General features: G+C 37.9%; 1 protein-coding gene across 2 annotated transcripts in view; it reads left to right on the forward strand.

Moving 5' to 3' along the window:
* SMG1 (SMG1 nonsense mediated mRNA decay associated PI3K related kinase) overlaps window positions 1-21702 on the forward strand; it is a 107165-nt gene extending 85463 nt beyond the window's left edge. For both annotated transcript variants that reach the window (XM_032836214.1, XM_032836215.1), the window contains 14 exons: window positions 7-241; window positions 507-733; window positions 3260-3410; window positions 3510-3699; window positions 3868-4337; window positions 6201-6338; window positions 9029-9181; window positions 10293-10472; window positions 11988-12215; window positions 12877-13088; window positions 13252-13358; window positions 14391-14570; window positions 14654-14760; window positions 17205-21702. In XM_032836214.1, coding sequence (XP_032692105.1) covers window positions 7-241; window positions 507-733; window positions 3260-3410; window positions 3510-3699; window positions 3868-4337; window positions 6201-6338; window positions 9029-9181; window positions 10293-10472; window positions 11988-12215; window positions 12877-13088; window positions 13252-13358; window positions 14391-14570; window positions 14654-14760; window positions 17205-17282 — 2656 coding nt within the window. In that variant the 3' untranslated portion in view covers window positions 17283-21702. The remainder of the gene's footprint in view (window positions 1-6; window positions 242-506; window positions 734-3259; window positions 3411-3509; window positions 3700-3867; window positions 4338-6200; window positions 6339-9028; window positions 9182-10292; window positions 10473-11987; window positions 12216-12876; window positions 13089-13251; window positions 13359-14390; window positions 14571-14653; window positions 14761-17204) is intronic.
* Window positions 21703-22161: the final 459 nt, after the last annotated feature.

The raw sequence follows: 22161 nt of genomic DNA on the forward strand, positions 1-22161 counted from the left end.
ATTTAGGCGTAACCTGATGATGGAAGGTGCTGCTTCAAGTGCTGGGGAGCAGCTGGTGGATCTGACCTCTCGGGATGGAGCCTGGTTCTTGGAAGAGCTCTGCAGTATGAGCGGGAACGTCACTTGCCTGGTGCAGTTACTGAAGCAGTGCCACCTGGTGCCACAGGACTTAGACATTCCGAACCCCATGGAAGCTTCTGAGGCAGTCCACTTAGCTAATGGAGTATACACCTCACTTCAGGTGAGTGCTTTTAAATAAGCTTAAAATTGGTAAGTTTGTTTTAGATACTGAACATTGTACTTCTTACCGCTGGTTCAGAAAAGCAATTTTTACTTTTCTCCTTTTAATGTTGCTTCACCAGTTATGTAAAGATCAGTGTGATGTTTGTAGCCAGAAGTTGGTTACAGTTCCATAGATTTGTTTTTAGTACATGGCATTAAACCTCTAGGTGTATAACTTATCTAAACTCAGAGAACATTAAAATATATTTCTCACATATTTATAGGAATTAAATTCAAATTTCCGGCAAATCATATTTCCAGAAGCACTGAGATGTTTAATGAAAGGAGAATACACATTAGAAAGTATGCTTCATGAACTGGACAGTCTTATTGAGCAGACAACTGACGGCGTTCCCCTGCAGACTCTAGTGGAATCTCTTCAGGCCTATTTAAGAAATGCGGCTATGGGACTGGAGGAGGAAACGCATGCTCATTACATCGATGTTGCCAGGCAAGTGAATGGTAGCTGTGATGGAGCCAGGGAAACCAGATGACAGGTTCTGGGCTACGTGCTACAAGCTTAGTTTTAATTTTACAGCAGATAGAATTCCTTACAAATGCTTCTACACCGATCTTTTTTAAAAGTTTATTTATTTGGGGGGCACCTGAGTGACTCTGCCTTCGGCTCAGGTCATGATCTCTGGGTCCTGGGATTGAGCCCCGCATCCAGCTCCCTGATCAGCAGGGAGTCTGCTTCTCTCTCTCCCAGTGTCCCTTCCCACCACTTGTTCTCTCACTCACTCTCTCTCTCTCTCTCTCAAATAACATGGTGTATTTATTTGGAAATAATTAGAGATTCACAGGAAGCTGCACAGTACACGTGTGCAGGGATGTCTTGTGCAGACTCCATCCTTCCTGCGGTGCTAGCGTCTTGCACACGTACAGTACTGTGGCACCACCACAAAGTTGATGTCGGTGTGGCTGACAGAGCTTACTGAGGTTTCCGCAGATGCACCCAGCATGTGCTGGGTGTGGAGCTCTGTGCACTTCTATCCCATGCACACCATACTTTAGTGTTGCTCTTTCACCATATGTGTGCTGCACACACACAAAGTGGAGTGTGATAGTTTTTAAGCCAGCCCTTGAGACTCCGTGGAAGCATCTGAGCCAGTTTAGTTAGTTCATGGAGTGTACGCTGTACTTCAGGTGAATGCTTCTAAGTGTGTTCTAGATACTGAACATGGTGTTTTTCATGTCTGAAATCTAGAAAAACCGTTTGATTCTGGAACCTGCAAAGGTTGGGTGTTTCCTCTAGCCATGCACTATGTCCCTGGCTAAGCTGTAAGCCCATTTATCTCTGGTGACTTAAAACTTCCTTTTTTGGCATTCTGGTATCAGGTTTACTCCAGAAAGTGTAGCTGGGAAAGTAGAAATGGGTTGACCTACCATGCTTCCTCCCGTGAGAAAATTTAAAGAAAAGAAAGTAGAATAGTGTAATAGACCTTCATTTTCCCACCTTTGGTAATTATCTGCACTTGCTTGAATTGTTTAAATTATTTATCTTGTTTAAATTGTACCACCCTGGTTATTTTGAAGCAGGTATCTTTTTTCATTTTTAAATATTACAGGAAGTAGATATGTCTAAAGTATAAACTTAGTTTTCTTAGTCATGGTGTTGTTACTTCACCCCAAAAGTTAACAATAATTCTTTAATGTTTTCTGTTACCTGAATTTAAAATTTTCCTATTTATGTTTCTTTGTAGTTGTTTCTCCATACAGTTAAAAAAAAAAAAGTATAATTATTATAGCATAAACTGAATGTTAGCTAGATGGTGATTTAGATTATTTGCACAACAGCATTATCATTTAAATTCCTAGCATTATTTAAAACGTTAGATACTAAATCTATATACCTTTCTTTCTTACTAAATTTTTGCCCTCATTTACTCCCTTCAATGTCTAACTCAGATTCCTCTTACCCTCAAATGGACGATTACTTACTTTTCATGGATGATTTGGGGGACAAACTTCATGCCTGGTTCTGTTATATTTTGTTTGTACCTCGCTTTGGAGAAACTTGATCATCTTAAGAAAAAATTGTATATCATCTTGTAGCTCTTTTTTCCATTAGAAATTGCTCTGGTTAGCCTTTTTAAATTCTCTTATTAGTTTTATAGCATTATTTCTGTATGTATGATGAAGTTGAAAATCTAGTTAACATTAGTAACATGAACTGATACTAGTTGTGGAATGCTATTTTTGATTTTTTATATAATACATTTAAAATAGTGTCCAGATACATAAAACATTGACTAAGCTTTTAGTTAATGATGATGTACAGGCTGAACTTCTGAAGACTTACACTCAAACTGTGCAATTATTCAGAACCAGGTGTGCTACAAATGGCAGGCATTTGAGCTTATGGTCTGTAGTTGGCTCTGTCATGTATGTATGTGACAGTGTGAACATACTTGACAGTTTTTGCTAAGTCTTCCAGCTTTAGAGTTGTATGATTCTTGACATTTTTTGGGGGTTTGTATTATTTTATGTAAAGTGAGACTGTAATATCTTAAATAGTTTTTTAAAAAATTGTCATAATTCAAGTTTAATCACATGAACAGTTACTAATACTCAATTGGAACCATTAACTTCACATTGTGATGGTACTACATGTCATTTTATCCTAACACCATTTTCTGCATGCAAAAAGATTTCTAGGAGTGCTTGGGTGGATCAGTCAGTTAAGTGTCTGGTTATTGATTTCGGCTCAGGTAGTGATCTAGGGGTCCTGGGATCGAGCCCCATGTGGGGCTCTGCACTCAGCGGGGAGTTACTCTTGAGAGTTCTCTCCCTCTCCCTCTGTTCCTCATCCCACTCTTGTGTTCTTTCTCTCTCTCAAATAAATAAAATAAACCTTTAAAAAAAAGATTTATTTTCTGGATTGCATGCTAGCTGTGATTCTTGTTGACCTTTTGTGTTCTCCCCCAAATTTATTACTCTTCAGTTAGGATTTTAATTCGCTTTTCTTCTTCTCTAGAATACTTCATGCTCAATATGGTGAATTAATCCAACCAAGAAATGGTTCAGTTGATGAAACACCAAAAATGTCAGCTGGCCAGATGCTTTTGGTAGCATTTGATGGCATGTTTGCCCAGGTTGAAACTGCTTTTGGCTTATTAGTTGAAAAGGTAAATACTGATTTTGTGAGTAAATAATGCATATGTGGTAAAGTAGTTATTCACTGTGTGAAGTGAGGAGAAATGAATTTTTTTTTTTTTTAAACATAGTTAAACAAGATGGAAATTCCCATAGCTTGGCGAAAGATTGACATTATAAGGGAAGCCAGGAGTACCCAAGTCAATTTTTTTGATGACGATAATCACCGGCAGGTGCTAGAGGAGATTTTCTTTCTAAAAAGACTACAGACAATTAAGGAGTTCTTCAGGCTCTGTGGTACATTTTCTAAAACTTTATCAGGTAATCTTTCACATTTAAACATGCTGGATTTACTTGGGTAGAACTTTGGAAGGGGCAGGATGCAGTGGGCTTAATTTGTGTGTTCATAAGGTCTTGTTTTTAAATAAGCATCATTATTACCTTATTTTACTTTGCATGAAATACTTCAAGAAAATTTTCCTTTTTTAGGATCGAGTTCACTTGAAGATCAGAATACTGTAAATGGACCTGTACAGATAGTCAATGTGAAAACCCTTTTTAGAAATTCTTGTTTCAGTGAAGACCAGATGGCCAAACCTATAAAGGCATTTACAGCTGACTTCGTGAGGCAGCTCTTGATTGGACTACCGAACCAAGCCCTGGGACTCACCCTCTGCAGTTTTATCAGTGCTCTGGGGGTAGACATTATTGCTCAAGTGGACGCAAAGGATTTTGGCGCTGAGAGCAAAGTTTCTGTTGATGATCTTTGTAAGAAAGCGGTGGAGCACAACATTCAGATTGGGAAGTTTTCTCAGTTGGTCATGAACAGGGCAACTGTGTTAGCAAGTTCCTATGATACTGCCTGGAAGAAGCATGACTTGGTACGCAGGCTAGAAACCAGTATTTCTTCTTGCAAGACAAGCCTGCAGCGTGTTCAGCTGCATATTGCCATGTTTCAAGTAAGTATTTTTCTAATGTGTTTTTCTCCACTACAGGAATTCAAAAACCGAGGGGAATTAATATTAAACAATATAAAGAAAAAATACTTAAAGATCCTGAATTGCGCCAGCCCGCAGCAAAGCCAGCTTTTTGGCATTTTGGTATTTCTTTACAGTTTTTCCTTGTTTCTGTTCTATGTAGTTGAGAATATATATATATATATTTGAGAAATATTTGAGGATAAATATAATTGAGAATAAATAAATTTGAGAATAAAATATTCTCAAAAAATACATATATATGAATGTGTGTGTATTTTTTGAGATTATTTTGTGTTTACACTCTGCAACCTCTAACTTTGTTTCTATCAGTGTTGTATGGTAGGTATTATCTGTATCATTAAGTATTACTTGTAAATATAATTTCTCATGTTTGAATTTATTCGTTATGTGAATATACCTCCTATATTATTTAATATATAATTAAGGTTGTTTCTAAAATGACTTCTGTTTCCCCAATGCCCTAATGATGTGATAACAGCTTTGTGCACGAGTCTGTCATCATTTGGAATTTGTTTTTAGAGACCTGTTTTTGTCCTTGATCATATAGGGGGCAGTTTGACAACATAGGCTTTGAGGGTGAGATGGATTTGGATTCAGTTATATGAACTTGAGTTTACTCCTCCCTGAGGTGGGGACCATGTCTCTCACCAAGGTAGAGGATAATGAGGGTTAAAAATAATTTTATATAAGACACTAAGCACAGTATAAATTGTAGCTCTTTTTATTCTTTATCTTCTTTCTTCCATTATAGGCTTTAATATTGCTTGTAGCTTCAGACAGGTTGTGTAACTCATGGAGTAATATTTGGGGACTGTGTTTTCCTAGGATCTCTTTTGGCACAGCAATGGTTACTTTGTATTATTTATGTTGAAGCTGCTTCCTAAAGGTGGAGTTGGTGGCTTCAGCTTGGTGCATGGAATCAGCACATTTCCTTCTCTTTGCAGTTTTATCATGAGCTGGTTTTTTTTAGCTCATAAATTAAGAAAAGTAATTTATTCACATTTTGAAATTGTATTTATTATCTATTAAGTCTTTCTAGTACATTGGAATCTTTTTGTATTTTTTCTTCTAAAAAATGTAATGTTGAACATTTTACTTATACATTCTGGAGTTTTATTTCCTTAAAAAATTGACAACTGTATAGAAAATAATTGTAAAAATCCTTATAATTTTGTTTATCTGAACAAATATTCATCATTTTAAGCCCTAAATACAGTGTATTACTTTTAAATTATAGACCAAAGTTCTCTTGGGCCTTCTGGGCCTCCCTTAAAAGATACAAGATGGCTCGATCCTCTGTGAGCAGTTGCCTGCTCCTTTCTGCAACTTCAAGGTTTTCTGGAGAATTCTTTGTTCTGTGACTGCTGCCATCATTTCTTTTAATCACTTGTTTAGCCACATGCTGGACAGTTTTCACCTCTCCACCCACTATCCCCTCATGCCTTTTCCAGCCTCTTAACTAGACATACTTCTTGAGGGGGTTGTATACTAGACTTTTATATAGACTTGGAGACATAGACTTGGAAACATCTTCAGAATTACTACTTAGATGTTGCATTTCACTGATTGAAGACATTTATCAGCCATTCTCTACATTAGGAAATTTTTCACCTGGTTGTGATTCTTTTGAAATGTTTCTCCAATTACAGTTCTTTGCCTACCTCACTTTGTAGCAGCTGGGCTTTTTTTTCTTTTCCCCCAGTCCTAATTTGCACCTCCCCTCCCTTTATCTAAGGTGTGTTTTTTTTGTTTTGTTTTGTTTCTTGTTTTGTTTTGTTTTTACCCCTGCTGATTCTACTACATTGACTTTTCTTTGAACAGTGGCAGCATGAAGACCTCCTTATCAATAGACCACAAGCCATGTCAGTCACACCTCCCCCTCGGTCTGCCATCCTAACCAGCATGAAAAAGAAACTCCATACTCTGAGCCAAATTGAAACTTCAATTGCAACAGTTCAGGTGTGTTTTGCCAGACCTTATTTGCAGCAGATTCACTTTCAGAAATAACCTATGCTGTGGTGAGGTGTTCAATATCTACATGTCTGTCCTTGGATGCTAAGCCACAGGGGCATTTTCTTTTTTCACTTTTATTTGTAATTTGTATCTTTTTTTCTTACTCTCCAAAGAAACCAAATCTTATGGTAGCAGTGTATTAGAGACATACTAAATATTTAGTATGGAATAGAGACATACTAAATATTTCAGTTTTTTAATGGATTTGATGATCGCTCTGCCTTTATATGTTCTGGGAACTTTGGTAATTAGAAAAACTTGAATATTTAATTTGTTTTCTGAAGGCATATAGCAGTTATATCTGGCTTACTATTCATATCTAAAAAGCTTAGGCATTTTTTTTTTTTCATTTTGAGATGAGTGTGTGCAAGCATGTCCCCATGAGTAGGAGAGAATCTTATGCAGGCTTTACTCCCAGCATGGACCCTGACGCAGGCTCGATCTCACAACTTTGAGATCATGACCTGAGCCGAAATCAAGAATTGGACGCCGCACTGACTGAGCCACCCAGGCACCCAGCTTAGGCATTTCTTATGTGTAGTTAATGATCTTTTATGATGTCAAAGGCAATAGAATGTTTTCCTGACTACTATTATTGAGTTACCATTTCTGCCTGATATTTAATCTCACCTCCCTCTTTAAAATAAGAAACAGGTCTTGATAATGGTTATATATATCTATATTGTGTCTCCTTATATCTCATGTACTCAGTAGTAACTGACATTTTTCTGTTCCTTTTACTAATTAATTTTTATAAAATCAAATAAAATCGTTTCTGTAGTTTTTTACCTTTTTTTTTTTTTTAAGGATTTTGTTTATTTATTTGGCAGAGAGTGAGCATAGCAGGGGCAGCAGCAGGCTCACCAAGCAGAGTTTTTTTGTTTGTTTGTTTTTTGTTTTTAGCTCATAAAACTAAAAAATCGAGTCTTGATGTGGGGCTCCATCTCAGGACCCTGGGATCATGACATGAGCTGAAGGCAAATGTTTAACACCTGAGCCACCCAGGCACCCCAATTTTTTAACATTTTTAATGAAGCTTTTCTGGAGTTTGCTTCTTTGAAGATTGTGAAATACCTTTTTCCTATGTATATTAGACCTAGTTTTCAATTTTGGAGAATGAATACCTGTCCTTTCTGATTTTAGAGGTATGTTTCTGTGAGAGAAGGAGGGAGAGAAGCAGCACAGGAAAGATAGAGGATGTGAATTCTTCCACCTGAAGTGTTGAATAAATAATGAAATAACTTTGTTATATAAAACCTTCCTTATGGTAATATGGATAGATTTTTACTGTTACTTACAAACTTTTTAATTTGGGAGAATTTGATTTTCATCTTTCATAATTAAAAACATAAATGGGTTTTTAAAGTAAGTTATTTTCTTTAAAAGAATTATTTGTTTACTTATTTATTAAAGATTTTATTTGTTTGACAGACAGCTAGAAGGGAAACACAAGGGGTGGGGGAGAGGAAGAAGTGAGCTGGACTTGGGGCTCAATCCCGGGACCCTGAGATCATGACCTGAGCCAAAGGCAGATTCTTAAACGACTGAGCCACCCAGGTGCCCCAATTTTTTTATTTAATCCTGGTGAGTTAATATACAGGGTTATGTTAGTTTCCAGTATGCAGCATAGTGATTCAGTAGTGCTATGTATGCCTCCGTGCACTTTGCGGTAAGTGTGCTCGTTAATCCCCATGTCTCTTTCACCCTTCCCCTACCCACCTCCCCTCTGGTAACCAGCAGTTCATAGTTAAGAGTCTGTTTCTTGGTTTGTCTCTCTCTCTCTCTCTTTTTCCCCCTTGGATCATTTGTTTTGTTTCTCAAATTCCATATATGAGTGAAATCATAAACTTGTCTTTCTCTGAGTGACTTATTTCACTTAGAATTATACTCTTTAGCTCCATCCATGTTGTTGCAAATGGTAAATGGGTTTTCTTATAGATAGCACATAAGGACATTAGGGGATTTGTAGCAGGCGTTTCATTTTAAAGACTGCTTTATTTAAAAAAAAATCTTGGGGCATTCGGATGGCTCATTTGGTTGAGCGTCCAGCTCTTGGCTTGGTCTCAGTTTATGATCTCGTGGGTCATGGGGTTGGGCCCTATATCAGGGTCTGTGCTCACTGAGGAGTCTGCTTGAAAGATTGTTTCCTCAGCCCCTCCCTCCACTCGCTCACTCTTTCTGAGAAGTAAATACATGGATCCTTAAAAAAATTTTAAATCTTGAAAGCCAGTTCATACCTCCCCAGACATATTTAGCCTTAAATATTCTAAGTGAAATAAAGGTTAATTCCAGTAGATGTATATTAAAAATGATTTCTGAATTATGTATGTTCTGGGGCGCCTGGATCGCTCAGTCCTTAAGCATCTGCCTTTGGCTCAGGTCATGAGCCTGGGGTCCTGGGTTGGAGCCCCTCATTGGGTTCTCTGCTCAGTTGGAAGGCCTGCTTCTCTCTCTCCCACTCCTCCTGCTTGTGTCCCACGCCGCCCTCCCCGTCAAATAAATAAATAAAGTCTTAAAAAAAATAAATTATGCATATCCCATCCTGCTTCTTTTGAATTTCTCTTATATTTGTATAAAATGCTCACCAGGAATTGGAGAGAGTCAAATATTCACTGAGATTCTGCTGGCTTTTATAGGAGAAACTAGCAGCCCTTGAAGCAAGTATTGAACAGCGACTCAAGTGGGCAGGTGGTGCCAATCCTGCACTGGCACCTGTACTGCAGGATTTTGAAGCAACAATAGCCGAAAGAAGAAATCTTGTCCTTAAAGAGAGCCAAAGAGCAAGCCAGGTATTGCAACGCATGTGTGCCATTCTTGTTATGAGAGTTACAGGATTCTATAACTGATTAGAGGTTACATGTGGGATAACTAGGGGTACCTCGAGAGTCTACCCTCTAGTTCACAATACTGGGAAGAGGGACTGATAGGCCTTGGTGAGAAGGGCATCCCTTCAGCTGAGCTCACAGCTGATTATTTCCGTAGACCTTTACTTCCTCCTAGCAAAATACAAAGTGGATTTAGCCTCTTTTGGAAAATAAGGAGTTTAATTCCATATTTGCCTGTGGTTCTCTTTATGCAACTGTGGTGATTCTGTGGCAATAAAATGCATTTATGACCTTGTTTTCTGCCAGAGATTGTGGACTAACATCTTTATGATTGGGGGAAGGGGACAGAAGTTAAAAAAAAAAAAAAAAAGGTTTTTTTTTTTTTGTTTTTTTTTTTTAAGGTAATTTTCAGTCAGGTATAAAATTAGACTAATACAGTGATTCCCATATCTTCATAGCCAATTAAAATTTAGTGATTATCAACTTAAGTCCCACTTTATTTCCTCTATACTTCCTATCCCTCCTGTCCATCCCATTTTTAATGAAACCCCAAATATTTTTTTATCTGTAAATATTTCAGTGTGTATGAAGGTGAGAACTATTTACATAATCACAGTAGTATTGTCATACCTTGGAAGATGTGCATTATATTGTCAAATGTTCAGTTAGTGTTTTCTGATCTTTATTGTAAAGTTAGGCAAGAGTAGAAGCAGAAGGGCAACATTCCAAATTGAAATTTGTACATAGCACAAATAAACTGCGGCTAAATATGGTAACGGTTTTATTATGAAGTAAATTTTCTGTGTGAAAGCAAACATGTAGAAGATACTTTTACATAATTGTACTTAGGTGCTTTTAACCATCTCACACCTAATGACATCAACCAAAACAAGGTGCATTATTCATAGGCTTTTTCAGGATTACACCTATTTCCCAAAAGAGTCATTCATACATATTTTAGGACCAGTTGTGGTCTTGAATTCTGGAAATGAATAGATAGTATTTTTTCATGTCAAATTAAAATTGCTTTTCCTCCCTTATTTTGATGGTCCCATTCCTCTTTGCTTCTTCATAGGTTACTTTCCTCTGCAGCAATATCATTCATTTTGAAAGTTTACGAACTAGAACTGCAGAAGCCTTAAACCTGGATGCGGCATTATTTGAACTAATCAAACGATGTCAGCAAATGTGTTCATTTGCATCGCAGTTTAACAGTTCAGTCTCTGAGTTAGAGCTTCGTCTGTTACAGAGAGTGGTGAGTCTTGAATCTTGGTGTGGCAGTAAAGAGACTTGTTGATGAAAATCATAAGGCCAGGGTTATGCCCTAAAAGTAAATATATTCACTCAGTTTACACTTAATGCAGTGTGTGTGCTATATATAAAATAGTGTTATAAGGGATCTATTTTATTTTATTTTTTTTAAAGATTTTATTATTTATTTGAGAGACAGACAGAGACAGTGACAGCACAACCAGGGAAGAGAGGGAGAAGCAGGGTCCCTATCAAGCAGGGAGCCTGACATGGGGCTTAATCCCAGGACTCTGGGATCATGACCTAAGGCAAAGGCAGACGCTTAATCAACTGAGGCACCCAGGCGCCCCTGTTATAAGGGACCTAATGATTAACTCTAGGGGCACCTGGGGTGGCTTGTTGGGTGGGCATGTGACTCTTGATCTTTGGGTTGTGAGTTTGAGCCCCACACTGGATGTAGAGATTAGTTAAAAATAAAATGTTTTTTAAAAATGATGATTAAATCTTGCTCTTAGTCTCCAAGGAACCTAGTAATAAATAATACAATGAATTAAAAAGTTAAAAGAATTCTCAGAGCTACAGTTGGAAATACTGTGGAGGTTCAGAGGAGAGGAGAAATTTCAATGTATAGCAAATGACTTACATTTACTGAAATAGGGTATCAGACAGAGGGCTAGTTGAAGTTGAATGCTGGACAGAGGAGTTGAGTCCAGAAATAGCACGTTGATAAATTTGGTGTTTATATTTTATGGGAAGGTTTTAGGCTGTGTATTAATTAGGAAGCTCTGGTGATTTTTGTTTTGTTTTGTTTTGTTTTTTAAGATTTTACCTATTTATTTGACAGAATGAGAGCGGGAGAACAGAAGCAGGGGGAGTGGGAGAGGGTGAAGCAGGCTTCCTGGTGAGCAGGAGCCCAATGTGGGGGCTCGATCCCAGGACCCTGGGATCGTGACCCGAGCTGAAGGCAGACGCTTAACAGCTAAGCCACCCAGGCCCTCCTCTGGTGTCTTTTTTGTAAAGATTTTGTTTATTTATTTGACGAAGAGAGGTCACAAGGAGGCAGAGATGCAGGCAGAAGTGGGGGATGGGAAGCAAGGTCCCTGCTGAGAGGGAGCCTCGGGGGCTCGGTCCCACGACCCTGAGATCATGACCTGAGCCAAAGGCAGAGGCTTTAATCCACTGAACCACCCAGGCGCCCTCCTCTGGTATCTTTTTTAAAGAGTGATTTACATTGGGTTTAGAGTCCTAGATACAGGTCATCTTTGTTATTCTAAGTATATTTTTTATGTCTTAAGTTTTAAGCATTTATTTCCTGTGTGATAATGCAGAAAAGTTAAAAATCTTAATCTGTATCTCAAATTATTAAGTTAAGTACTGTTATTTACATAATTAGTTCATGATTTAGCAAATGAGGCTCTTTGTGTCAGTCTGAGTTACTAATACCTTTTGATGGTGATGATGAAAGAATCTTACGTTATTCCATCTGATACTTCAATCAAACAATGCTTGTTCTGTTTAGGACACCAGTCTTGAACATCCTATTGGCAGCTCTGAATGGCTTTTGTCAGCACACAAACAATTGACCCAGGATATGTCTACTCAGAGGGCAATTCAGACAGAAAAGGAGCAGCAGATAGAAACAGTCTGTGAAACAATTCAGAATCTGGTTGATAATATAAAGACTGTGCTCACTGGTCATAACCGGCAACTTGGAGATGTCAAACATCTCCTAAAAGCAATGGCTAAGGTAAGACTAATTCCACTGACACACAGTTAACTCCCTCCTTTCATAAAATTATAGTATATAAAAATATGTATAGTTGTATTTGGGATAATAATGGTACAAACAAAAACAACATCTCTCAGATCACATCTTCCAGTTTGTGATTGAGTTAATTTGTGTTTCTGTCAACTTTTTTTTTTAAGTCAGGTTGTAGTATTGTGATTGTGTACCCAGAGAAACTGTGGGCTGAAGAGATTGATTCATCCAAAGTCGTATAACTTAACAATAGAGCTGAAACTTGAATGTAGTAGCCTCGGAGTGTTCCGATCTCCCCCCACATCTTTTCCTCTTCCCGACCCTTATTCCTAAGCTCATATGAGTTTGCCTCCAAAATGAATGAAATATTCTCTCTTCCCTCCAGTGTGCTACGTAATCTGCATAGTAAGGAGACTGAGCCCCCAGAAAAGGCTAAATAACAGCAGACCATTTAACAGGGAGGTTGTTTTTACTTGGAGTTTTTATTTTGTACTGGAAATAAGATTCCTGTAGAAAAAGTTAAAATGTAATTTACAGATTAAGCACATATTTGAACAACATTTATTACCTGTTACTCAAAATTTGACTCGTAATGACTTCCAGTTGAAACGAATACCATTTCTCTTACTCACTGCAATATTGATTCTAGGATGAAGAAGCTGCTCTGGCAGATGGTGAAGATGTTCCCTATGAGAATAGTGTTAGGCAGTTCTTAGGTGAATATAAATCATGGCAAGACAACATTCAGACGGTGCTCTTTACATTAGTCCAGGCTATGGGTCAGGTTCGAAGTCAAGAACACGTTGAAATGCTCCAAGAAATAACTCCCACCTTGAAAGAACTGAAAACACAAAGTCAGAGGTAAGAATGCCTTCTAACCTAAATTTGAAATGTAGTCAAAACATAAAACGTGGTATAGTAAGTTTTGTTTGATTCATCTGATTTTTTTTTAGTTTTGTTCATATTTATAAGCAGTTACCTGGTGAAACATTTCACAAATAAGCTATTTTATTTTGTATTTCAGTATCTATAATAATTTAGTGGGTTTTGCATCACCCTTAGTCACCGATGCAACAAATGAGTGTTCGAGTCCAACGTCATCTGCTACTTATCAGCCATCCTTTGCTGCAGGTATGACTTTTATACTTCAAAAAAAAAAAAAATCCCGAATCTTGATCTGTTAATAATCTACACATTGACGCTAAGATGTTTAATTATACTTTAAGTGTCTAATATGTTTGTAGTCAGCACCTTTTTAAAGAGTTTTCTTAAACTCTGTCACAACTTAAATGGAACACATTTTGGTTTAATTTTAAAAGTACTTGGGTGTGGGGCGCCTGGGTGGCTCAGTGGGTTAAGCCTCTGCCTTCGGCTCGGGTCATGATCTCAGGGTCCTGGGATTGAGTCCCGCAATGGGCTCTCTGCATGGCAGGGAGCCTGTTTCCTCCTCTCTCTCTCTGCCTGCCTCTCTGCCTACTTGTGATCTCTCTGTGTGTCAAATAAATAAATAAATAACTTTTTTAAAAAAATAAATAAAAAAATAAAAGTACTTGGGTGAGAAAGTAGAAATATCTAGTGTTTAAACCCTCTTTAAATAATTTATGAATATAAAATAAATGCTTGTTGGGTAAAATTTTTTAAAAATGGGAAAATTTGTGGCTTCATTCCAGTTGGAGGTAAAACATTACATATTTTTTGGGCTCGTGTATATGTGTGCACACACACATACATGCACAAATTGGGATCATTCAGTGAATGCAATTCTTGTTGCCTTTTCCCACTTAATATTAAATTGGGAGTTTCCTTGTCATCAAACAGTCTTAAAAAAATGACTTAATGCCCCAGTTTAATATGTCTTTCTCGGTCTTTACCACATTAATCCCACATTCTTGGACAATTAATATATTTATAGTTTTTTGATGTCACAACAAGCAGTGAGCATCATTGTACAAATTGGTTTTTGAATGTCTAATTCTTTAGGTTGTGTTTTTAGGACAGTGTCTATTTCAAGGAATAAGGACTTGAAGGTTGTAAAATCATACTTATTTTCATGGCTCTACATTTGTAGTTGATGTTTGAGAGAGCACTGCCCTGCCCTCTCCTCTTTGTCTCCCTCCATCTTCTGTTTATGTGTGAATTGAGCTACCCACTCTTTCTCTGTAGCAGTCCGGAGCAACACTGGCCAGAAGACTCAGCCTGATGTCATGTCACAGAATGCTAGAAAGCTGATTCAGAAAAATCTTGCCACATCAGCAGATACTCCACCAAGCGCCATCCCAGGAACTGGCAAGAGTGTTGCCTGTAGTCCTAAAAAGGCCGTCAGAGACCCTAAAACAGGGAAAGGTAATAAGTTAGAATAAGGATGCATGAAATATTCATACAGAGTGGTGGTTTGACTTACATATAAACTTTCCTTTGCTTTGTAGCTGTACAAGAGAGAAACTCCTATGCAGTGAGTGTGTGGAAGAGGGTGAAAGCCAAGCTAGAGGGCCGCGATGTTGATCCAAATAGAAGGATGTCAGTTGCTGAACAGGTGACCATTTTTTAAACTTGCTCTATCCATTTTAATGCTGCTGAACAGTACATGCTTAAAGATACTCTTACCCATATCCTTGGTGTTAAGAAATAAGGAACGTAACGTTTATTTTCAGAATTCAGAAGATTTTGAGTAATGGTGGCTCTGGAGTTGTCACATAGTCTCTGTTTTATTCTGACTCTATCCTTTTAGCACATTTCCTTTCTCCCCATCCCTCTTCTAACAGAAATTTAAGGTGTGACTTCACCCACTCTCTCTGCTCCACCAGAGAGCAGTTAATCTGCATTTTAAAGAGGACTATCTGAAGGTTTCCAGCTAAACCAGGGTGAGGTTTTGGGTTCAGGAATAGTATCTGTAAAGCGTTCGGGGGTGTCAGTTTGTCTGAAGTCATTACTCTGAAATTTTCTCATTAGTGTTATTAAAATTGTACATATAAATTTGGAAATGAATATCCACCCCCTGCCCTGGCTGTTTATTTTGAAATTTTTAAACCTACAGAAATGTACTCTTTACCTAGATTTAGTAAACCAGTTGTTTTCCTACTTTTGCTTCATCTTTCTGTGCACTGTGTATGCATACACCGTTTTTTAGAGCCATTTGAGATTTGCAGACACAACACTTCATGCTTAAATACTTCAATATATGTGTCCTAAACAGAACATCATTATCAACTCTGGAGACTCACCATTGATGTTAACATTCACTGTTACCTCACATGCAGTCCGTATTCGGATTTCTCCAGTTATCCCAAACTGGCCTTCATTGCTTAGCCCTTCTCTTTTTAAGCCCCTGCCACCCCGCCTCCACAACAAGATCTAGTCAAGGCTCATCTTGCATTTCATATATGCTTCTTCTACTTTCACTTGTCTTTAATGTCTGAACAGTTCCTGAGCATTTTCTCTTTTTTTCCTTTTATGACATGGACCTTTTGATGTTTTCAGACCAGTCATTGTGTAGAATGTGGCTGACCGTGTGTTTGTCTGATATTTTTCTCATAATTAGTTTCAGAATCAACATCTTTGGCAGGGATACTATGTCAGTGATGTGTCTTTGTGTGTGCCATCTTTTGTGTGATTAAGTTAGGTCCTTTGGTCAAGGGTAGTATTCCCCTGAATTCTCCTTTACTGATGTACCTTTTCTTCTATGGGGTAAAAATGTGAGACTGACTATCTTATTTTCTAATGTTTTGACATCTACAATTCAGTTTTAACATCAGCAAGAAAAGGTCCTTTTTATATTTTAAATGGTTGTTACATTGCTCTGTATGACCTGAAATTAAACTCTTCCTGGTCAAAAAAATTAATTTCCTTAGAAATTGTTAGGTTTGGGGGGGAAAAACACACAAAACAAAACACACAGGTAATAATGACTCAGAGGTATCTTTGTTTTCAGTTAGGTTAATGGCTTGTGTACTTTCAGGATGGTCCATCTATTTTTTTTTTTTTTAAGACTGCATTCGTTTATTTGGCAGAGAGAGATCACAAGTAGGCAGAGAGCCAGGCAGAGAGAGAGGGGGAAGCAGGCTCCCCGCCGAGTAGAGAGCCTGATGCGGGGCTCAATCCCAGGACCCTGAGACCACGACCCGAGCCGAAGGCAGAGGCCCTAACCCACTGAGCCACCCAGGCACCCCCTTTTTTTTTTTTTTTAAAGATTTTATTTATTTGAAAGAGAGAGCTTACATGAACCGGGGAGGAGAGGGAGAAGCAGACTCCCCGCTGAGCAGGACACAGGGCTCCATCCCAGGATGATGGGATCATGACCTGAGCCAAAGGCAGATTCTTAATCAACTGAGCCATCAGGCAGGCACTCCATGACTGTCTGTCTTTCGCTGTTTGTTTGAAGGATCTTTGGCTATGGTGCTTATTATTGTTTCAGTCATTAAATTTTATATGAAGGAGAGCAGGAGTGGGTTAAGTATAGAGATCTTGGTGCACAACTTTGGTATAAGTCATCATTCAGCAGCTGTATATGGAGCATTTAGCATACATTTGGGCCCTCTAGATTCTTTGGATGTAGAGATGATTGTATCTCTTACTATAAAAGAAAATTTAGCTGAGTCAGAATCAATAGACATTTGTCAAGCACCTAACTGTATTTCAGAATCTGCCATGCACTTCTTTTTACACTGCTTAAGCATTTACTTAGTGACTTCATGTGTTTAACCCCAAGAGCACCTGTGGGGTCAGTGGGGGCTCTGTCTTCATCTAAGGATTTATAAGGCTCAAAGGGGTTGTAACTTTTCCAAGACACACATCTTGTACATAATTCTGTGGCATTATGAGGGAAGCTCAGGTTACTTAACATTTCCACCATAACAACTACACATCCTTTGGGTAATTAATCTGGGTGATTAGAAACTTAATCTTAAACAACTCCTAGAACTCATATATGTTTTTTAAAGGTCTGAGTGGTTTAAAATATTCTCCTGCCTACTTTTACAGGTTGACTATGTCATTAAGGAAGCAACTAATCTAGATAACTTGGCTCAGCTGTATGAAGGTTGGACAGCCTGGGTATGAATGGTGAGACAGTAGATGAGTCTGGTTAAGCGAGGTCAGACATCCACCAGAATCAACTCAGCCTCAGGCATCCAAAGCCACACCACAGTCGGTGGTGATGCAACTGGGGGCTTACTCTGAGGAACCCTAGGAAATCTCGGTGCGCTAGGAAGTGAATCCTGCAGGACAGCTGCACTCAGGGATACGCCCAACACCATGGCCTGCAACCCCAGGGTCAAGGGTGAAAGAAAGAAAGCTCACCGCCTGAACATGGAGATTGTCTTTCTGCCACAGAACAGCCGCAGACGTGTCAGGAGGTTATAGCTGCAGAAAGACATCGGGATGCTGCAGAGCACAGAGTGATCTGGAACTCCATTCCACCTGACCCTGTGTGTACAATCCAGGAAAAAACAAACCCCGCTCAGAAACAGAGAAAACTGGGGCCGCGAAGAAATCACAGCCAAGGAAGATTTGATGCATTCAGATTCTCGTGTAACACTCGTTGCTTGGCAACAGTACTGGTTGGGTTGACCAGTAGGTACAAAAAGGCTATGCGATAAGAATTTCAGAAATGGACTGGAAATGGAGAGCTATGTAACAGACACACTACATTGGAAGAACTTACTTCTGAAATGAAGGGAAAAAAAACTACCCATCATCCTCCTCCCCAATCCCACACCATCTACCCATTCCCCTTTTACCTGATCTAGTAGATTAGCCATCTTTCTAATTTACTTTTATTTCAATCCTTATATTTCATATGCCTCCATCTCGATGTTGTTAACGTAACAACTTATATTTGGAGTGACAAGCAGAAATTTCTCCAGAACAACTGATAACATGGAAAATTCAAGGATTGTTTAAAGGTGTGATGATCACATACAAAATATAATTCTGGTTATTTAAGTCATTTCTGTGATTCTATCATGTACAGTTTCCAGAATTGTCACTGTGCATTCAAAAGTAATGAATCTAACAGACATTTGATTTAATGTCTCCCCTTTGCTTATAGTGTGCATTTTTGGGAGGTCATTCAAATTTTCCCTCTTCTGCGATTGCTGTAGTTTCTTTCATAGAAAGTAGCTAATCCAATGTAATCTTTTACCTTTTTAAAAACCAGGATAGAGTACTATTAGAGTTTTACATTGTTGATGAGAGATTAACAATAAAGTGATGTTCTGGTGGAGGTAGAGTGAGATGTTTTTTAATTGTTTTCTCATTTAATACTTTTAATTTACACTTTGTAAATTAAAAGTGCTTTGGTTTACCTGGCATTTTAGAACATGTACAAGAAACATCAGCAAAAATGAGAACCACCACCATCTTTTCTTGAGTTCAGTTTTTAGTCTGTGAAGTACTTTACTTTTTGCACAATTTTAATAGTTGCTGTGAATTCATGATCAAGGTCTCCTTAAATTTAGTATTGCACTTCAGTACTGTAAGCTGAATTGTTGATCCAAAATAAAAATCCAGACTAGAATAGGATTCATAAAATCACGTATCGACACAGAGTAGAACACAAAATCTTGATTGAGTACCTTTTTCCTGCATTTTAGAGGTTAGGACTGTGATCATTTCTGGTTGCCAATCTTCACAGACAAACTTGAAGGGTATTAAGGAAAGATTCCACATAGCTCTGGCCTTTTCTGTATTCTGATTGCCACATTAATCTGTAATCTTAACATACCCATGAGAGAATGCATCTCCGTGCTTTTCTAATACTTAGGCAAGTATTGCAAGAAAGGTGGTATTTTCAAATACCCAGGTGTCTAATAGCAAGTTAAGGAACCTAGTGCATCAAATTTTATTTTCTTCATTCATTTGAACCTTATTTTCACAATCAAAACAACCTATCTGGAATAATAATGCCATATTGTGTTACGCACGCTGCTTTATTTCCTAGAGGCTGTGTGGGAGCTACTGCACTTACCACTTGATTACCTCTGCTCTCTCAAAAGTAAAGTCTTTTTCAGCAACATTATTGTCGGAGGAAGAAACTTTTATCACAGTGATAAAACAAGTTCACACTAGTTTGTCCCTACAGATTGTATTCAGAAATTGTTTTTTCTTTGGTAAAGAAGATAAATGAAATAGGTGAATTTTATTGCCTGTGAATTTCAGGCCTCAGAGGTATCTGGCACCTTATCCGAGCAAAAACAAAACAGCTTTATATCAAAAACCTGTGCCTCTGGTAAATTATCCATCACTTTTATTTCAAAATGGTCCCTCAGAGAACAGCGTGGCATGTACATGTTTGGTTGTGGGGCAGATGTAACTGAGGACTTGAAATCTTGCTCTTTACTGCACTCTGGACAGTAAGACCCCAGTCCGTGCAGTCTGGCTTCCTCTGGGAAGTCATTCTACTGAGCAGCCTTGGCTTTTTGAACAGTTATAAGCAAACTCCACAGATGTAATCACTGGTGAAATTCAGCCCTGGTGATAGAGCAGATTGAGAAGACAGGGCTATATTTGGGGTATTATCTTGTAAAATAAAGTTTGGAGTGCTTTCGTTAGTCATACATTTTTGATGATATAAAACACCTGTGGAAAACCAGGGATCTGCTCTTCTCTTTTCGTCCGACTTTCTCTCTCTCTCTCTCTCTCTCTCTAAGATTCAGGGGGTATAGAATAACCTACAACCTTTTCAATTCAGAGTACCCTTGGAAATTGAAGTTTATCTTACGTGTTTTGTTGTCTTTGATTTTCTAAAATTGCTTGAATTTTATTTGGTATCCCTACAAAGCTGTGGAGGCTTAGTTGGTTTATGGAGCTGTGTGTATTTCTTAGTTTTTCTTTGGTGTGTCTTGCAGGATCTCATTCTTTCTGGTCATGAGTTGTTAACATAGTTTGCTAGATGATTATGAACATTCTTTTGTGTCTGGCACTTGTGAGTTTTGAGTTATGTGAGATTTCTGTGTGTGAATTGATAATCAAGCTCTTGATCTACTTCCCTACATTGTTTTTTTAGAGCCCAAACCCCAGGTTCAGGGTGAGGGGTTGTGTCACAAAGAAAAACTTCCATCACTTCTGCCCTTAACACTTGCCACTATTACCTAAGCTTAGTATGTAGTTTTCTTAATATTGTCTATATTTGGTATTATCTGCATTGTTTTTGTTTGTGGTTGTTCTGATGTGTGAAATTTAAGGAAAGAGCCATTAAAAAATGCCGAGCAGGGCAATGCAAGTACAGCCAAATATTAGAGTTGATGTGCAATCTTAGGTCCTTTTAAATCTGGGGTATTATAGGCAGTACTTTAAATTGAAAAGTCTTCCTGGCCTATTATCCTCCACATATTTGTAATTACTCTGGGGGCTTACCTGTTTTGGCAGTACTAAAATCAAAGGAGCTGGTTCTTCTTTTCTCTTAATTCTTTTCATATTAAAGGAAGCACCTACAATTAGCCTGTTAGTCCTCTTCATACACATCAAAAATCAGTGACTGCTTTACTCTTAGCACATGTACCTTTGTTTTAGACAAAATTAGATGTGAAAACCAGTGACCTTCCATTCTCTATCTTGGGCTTGCGAAATGTCAGTAATTTTAGAGCTATAAGTCTGCCTCCTTAAATCAAGGAGGCAAACTTCTAGTAATGTAAGGGTCACTTAAGGTAGATTTTGTTTTCAATATATGGGTTATATTAGGAACATTCCTTCAGTGGAGGAAACTAGCGTTAACAAATTTTTCCAAACATTGCAGAAGGGGAAATCTACTGTATTATGAACCTCTAAGGATTTGTTGCACTTTTCCTGCTTTTTAGGCCTGGGTAACAGTGTCACCATCCCTTTTTTTCAAAAGGGCAGTGGACTCTGAGAAACTTTAAAGGTTCAGGGGTTAGTTGTACAACGGGAACCCCTTGGAATCCCTTGTTTTCTATGGAAATTTGGGCTTAACTAGGGAAAAGCTGTTGTGCTAATGTAAAACTGTCATACAATTAGTTTGATTTTTTTGAAGATGGCAAACTCAAGGAATTGCATGTTCCGAAATGCAGGCTTGTAGAATGTTTTTCTTTCAAAATAGGCTGATTTTGTTCTTTTCCTGGCAGCCCAAGTTTCAGCTCCTATCTAAAGTTCTTGTGTCAGTTTTTTTTCTGGTTTAAATTTCTCTTACATTTCCACCTGTAATGTCAGTGGCAGTATCCTACTTCACTTGTTAATTTACCATTATAAGAGCAAATTGAGTTGAACTGAATCTTCCTTGTCCTAGTAACATTGTATAAAGTGGCATCTCTATACAAAAGGTTGTAATGCCTCCCGATGGATATAATTTTGTGATTGTATTTAAGATTAAAAGTTGAATAAATCACACCAGCTTCCTGAAAATGTTCATAATGCATCTTTTGGAAAACAAAAATACATGCCTACTTTGTGCATATTTGCATTAACACAGCAAAGATTGTATGAAATACATTTTTCAGAAAATAAAGTCTTAAAAGACGTAGCATTTAAGCTCTGAATTTATTGGTCGCAGTAGTACTGGTTCCAGAAAACTTGCTTTTGGAATATGGGTAGAGGTTTTTTTTTTTAAAGTATTAATACTTCCAAAAATTTTTGTAAAGTTTAGTTCTCAACTCTTTTTTAAGAATTTATTTTTATCTTTACACCTAATATGGGACTTAAACCACAACCCTGAGATCAAGAGTCAAATGCTTGGCCAACTTGAGCCATCCAGGCACCCCTCAAAGTAATTTTTTTTTTTTTTATAAATCTTCGAAGTAGTATAGTATTTTTGAGCAGCAGTGAAAATTTTACTTTTATGGGTCCTAGTATTGTGTGTAATTTGTTAAGCTTAACTTTATTAGTATTTAAAAACAAACCACAGGACATTACTGGCGTGTGTATTCCTCTTGGGTGTGAAAGCTCTGAAGGAAAATAGAATTAAAATGTCTGGCTTGTTTTAAAT

The sequence above is a fragment of the Lontra canadensis genome, unplaced genomic scaffold (genome assembly GCF_010015895.1).
Source record: "Lontra canadensis isolate GAN:19392208 unplaced genomic scaffold, GSC_riverotter_1.0 scaffold91, whole genome shotgun sequence".
Classification (NCBI taxonomy): Eukaryota; Metazoa; Chordata; class Mammalia; order Carnivora; family Mustelidae; genus Lontra; species Lontra canadensis.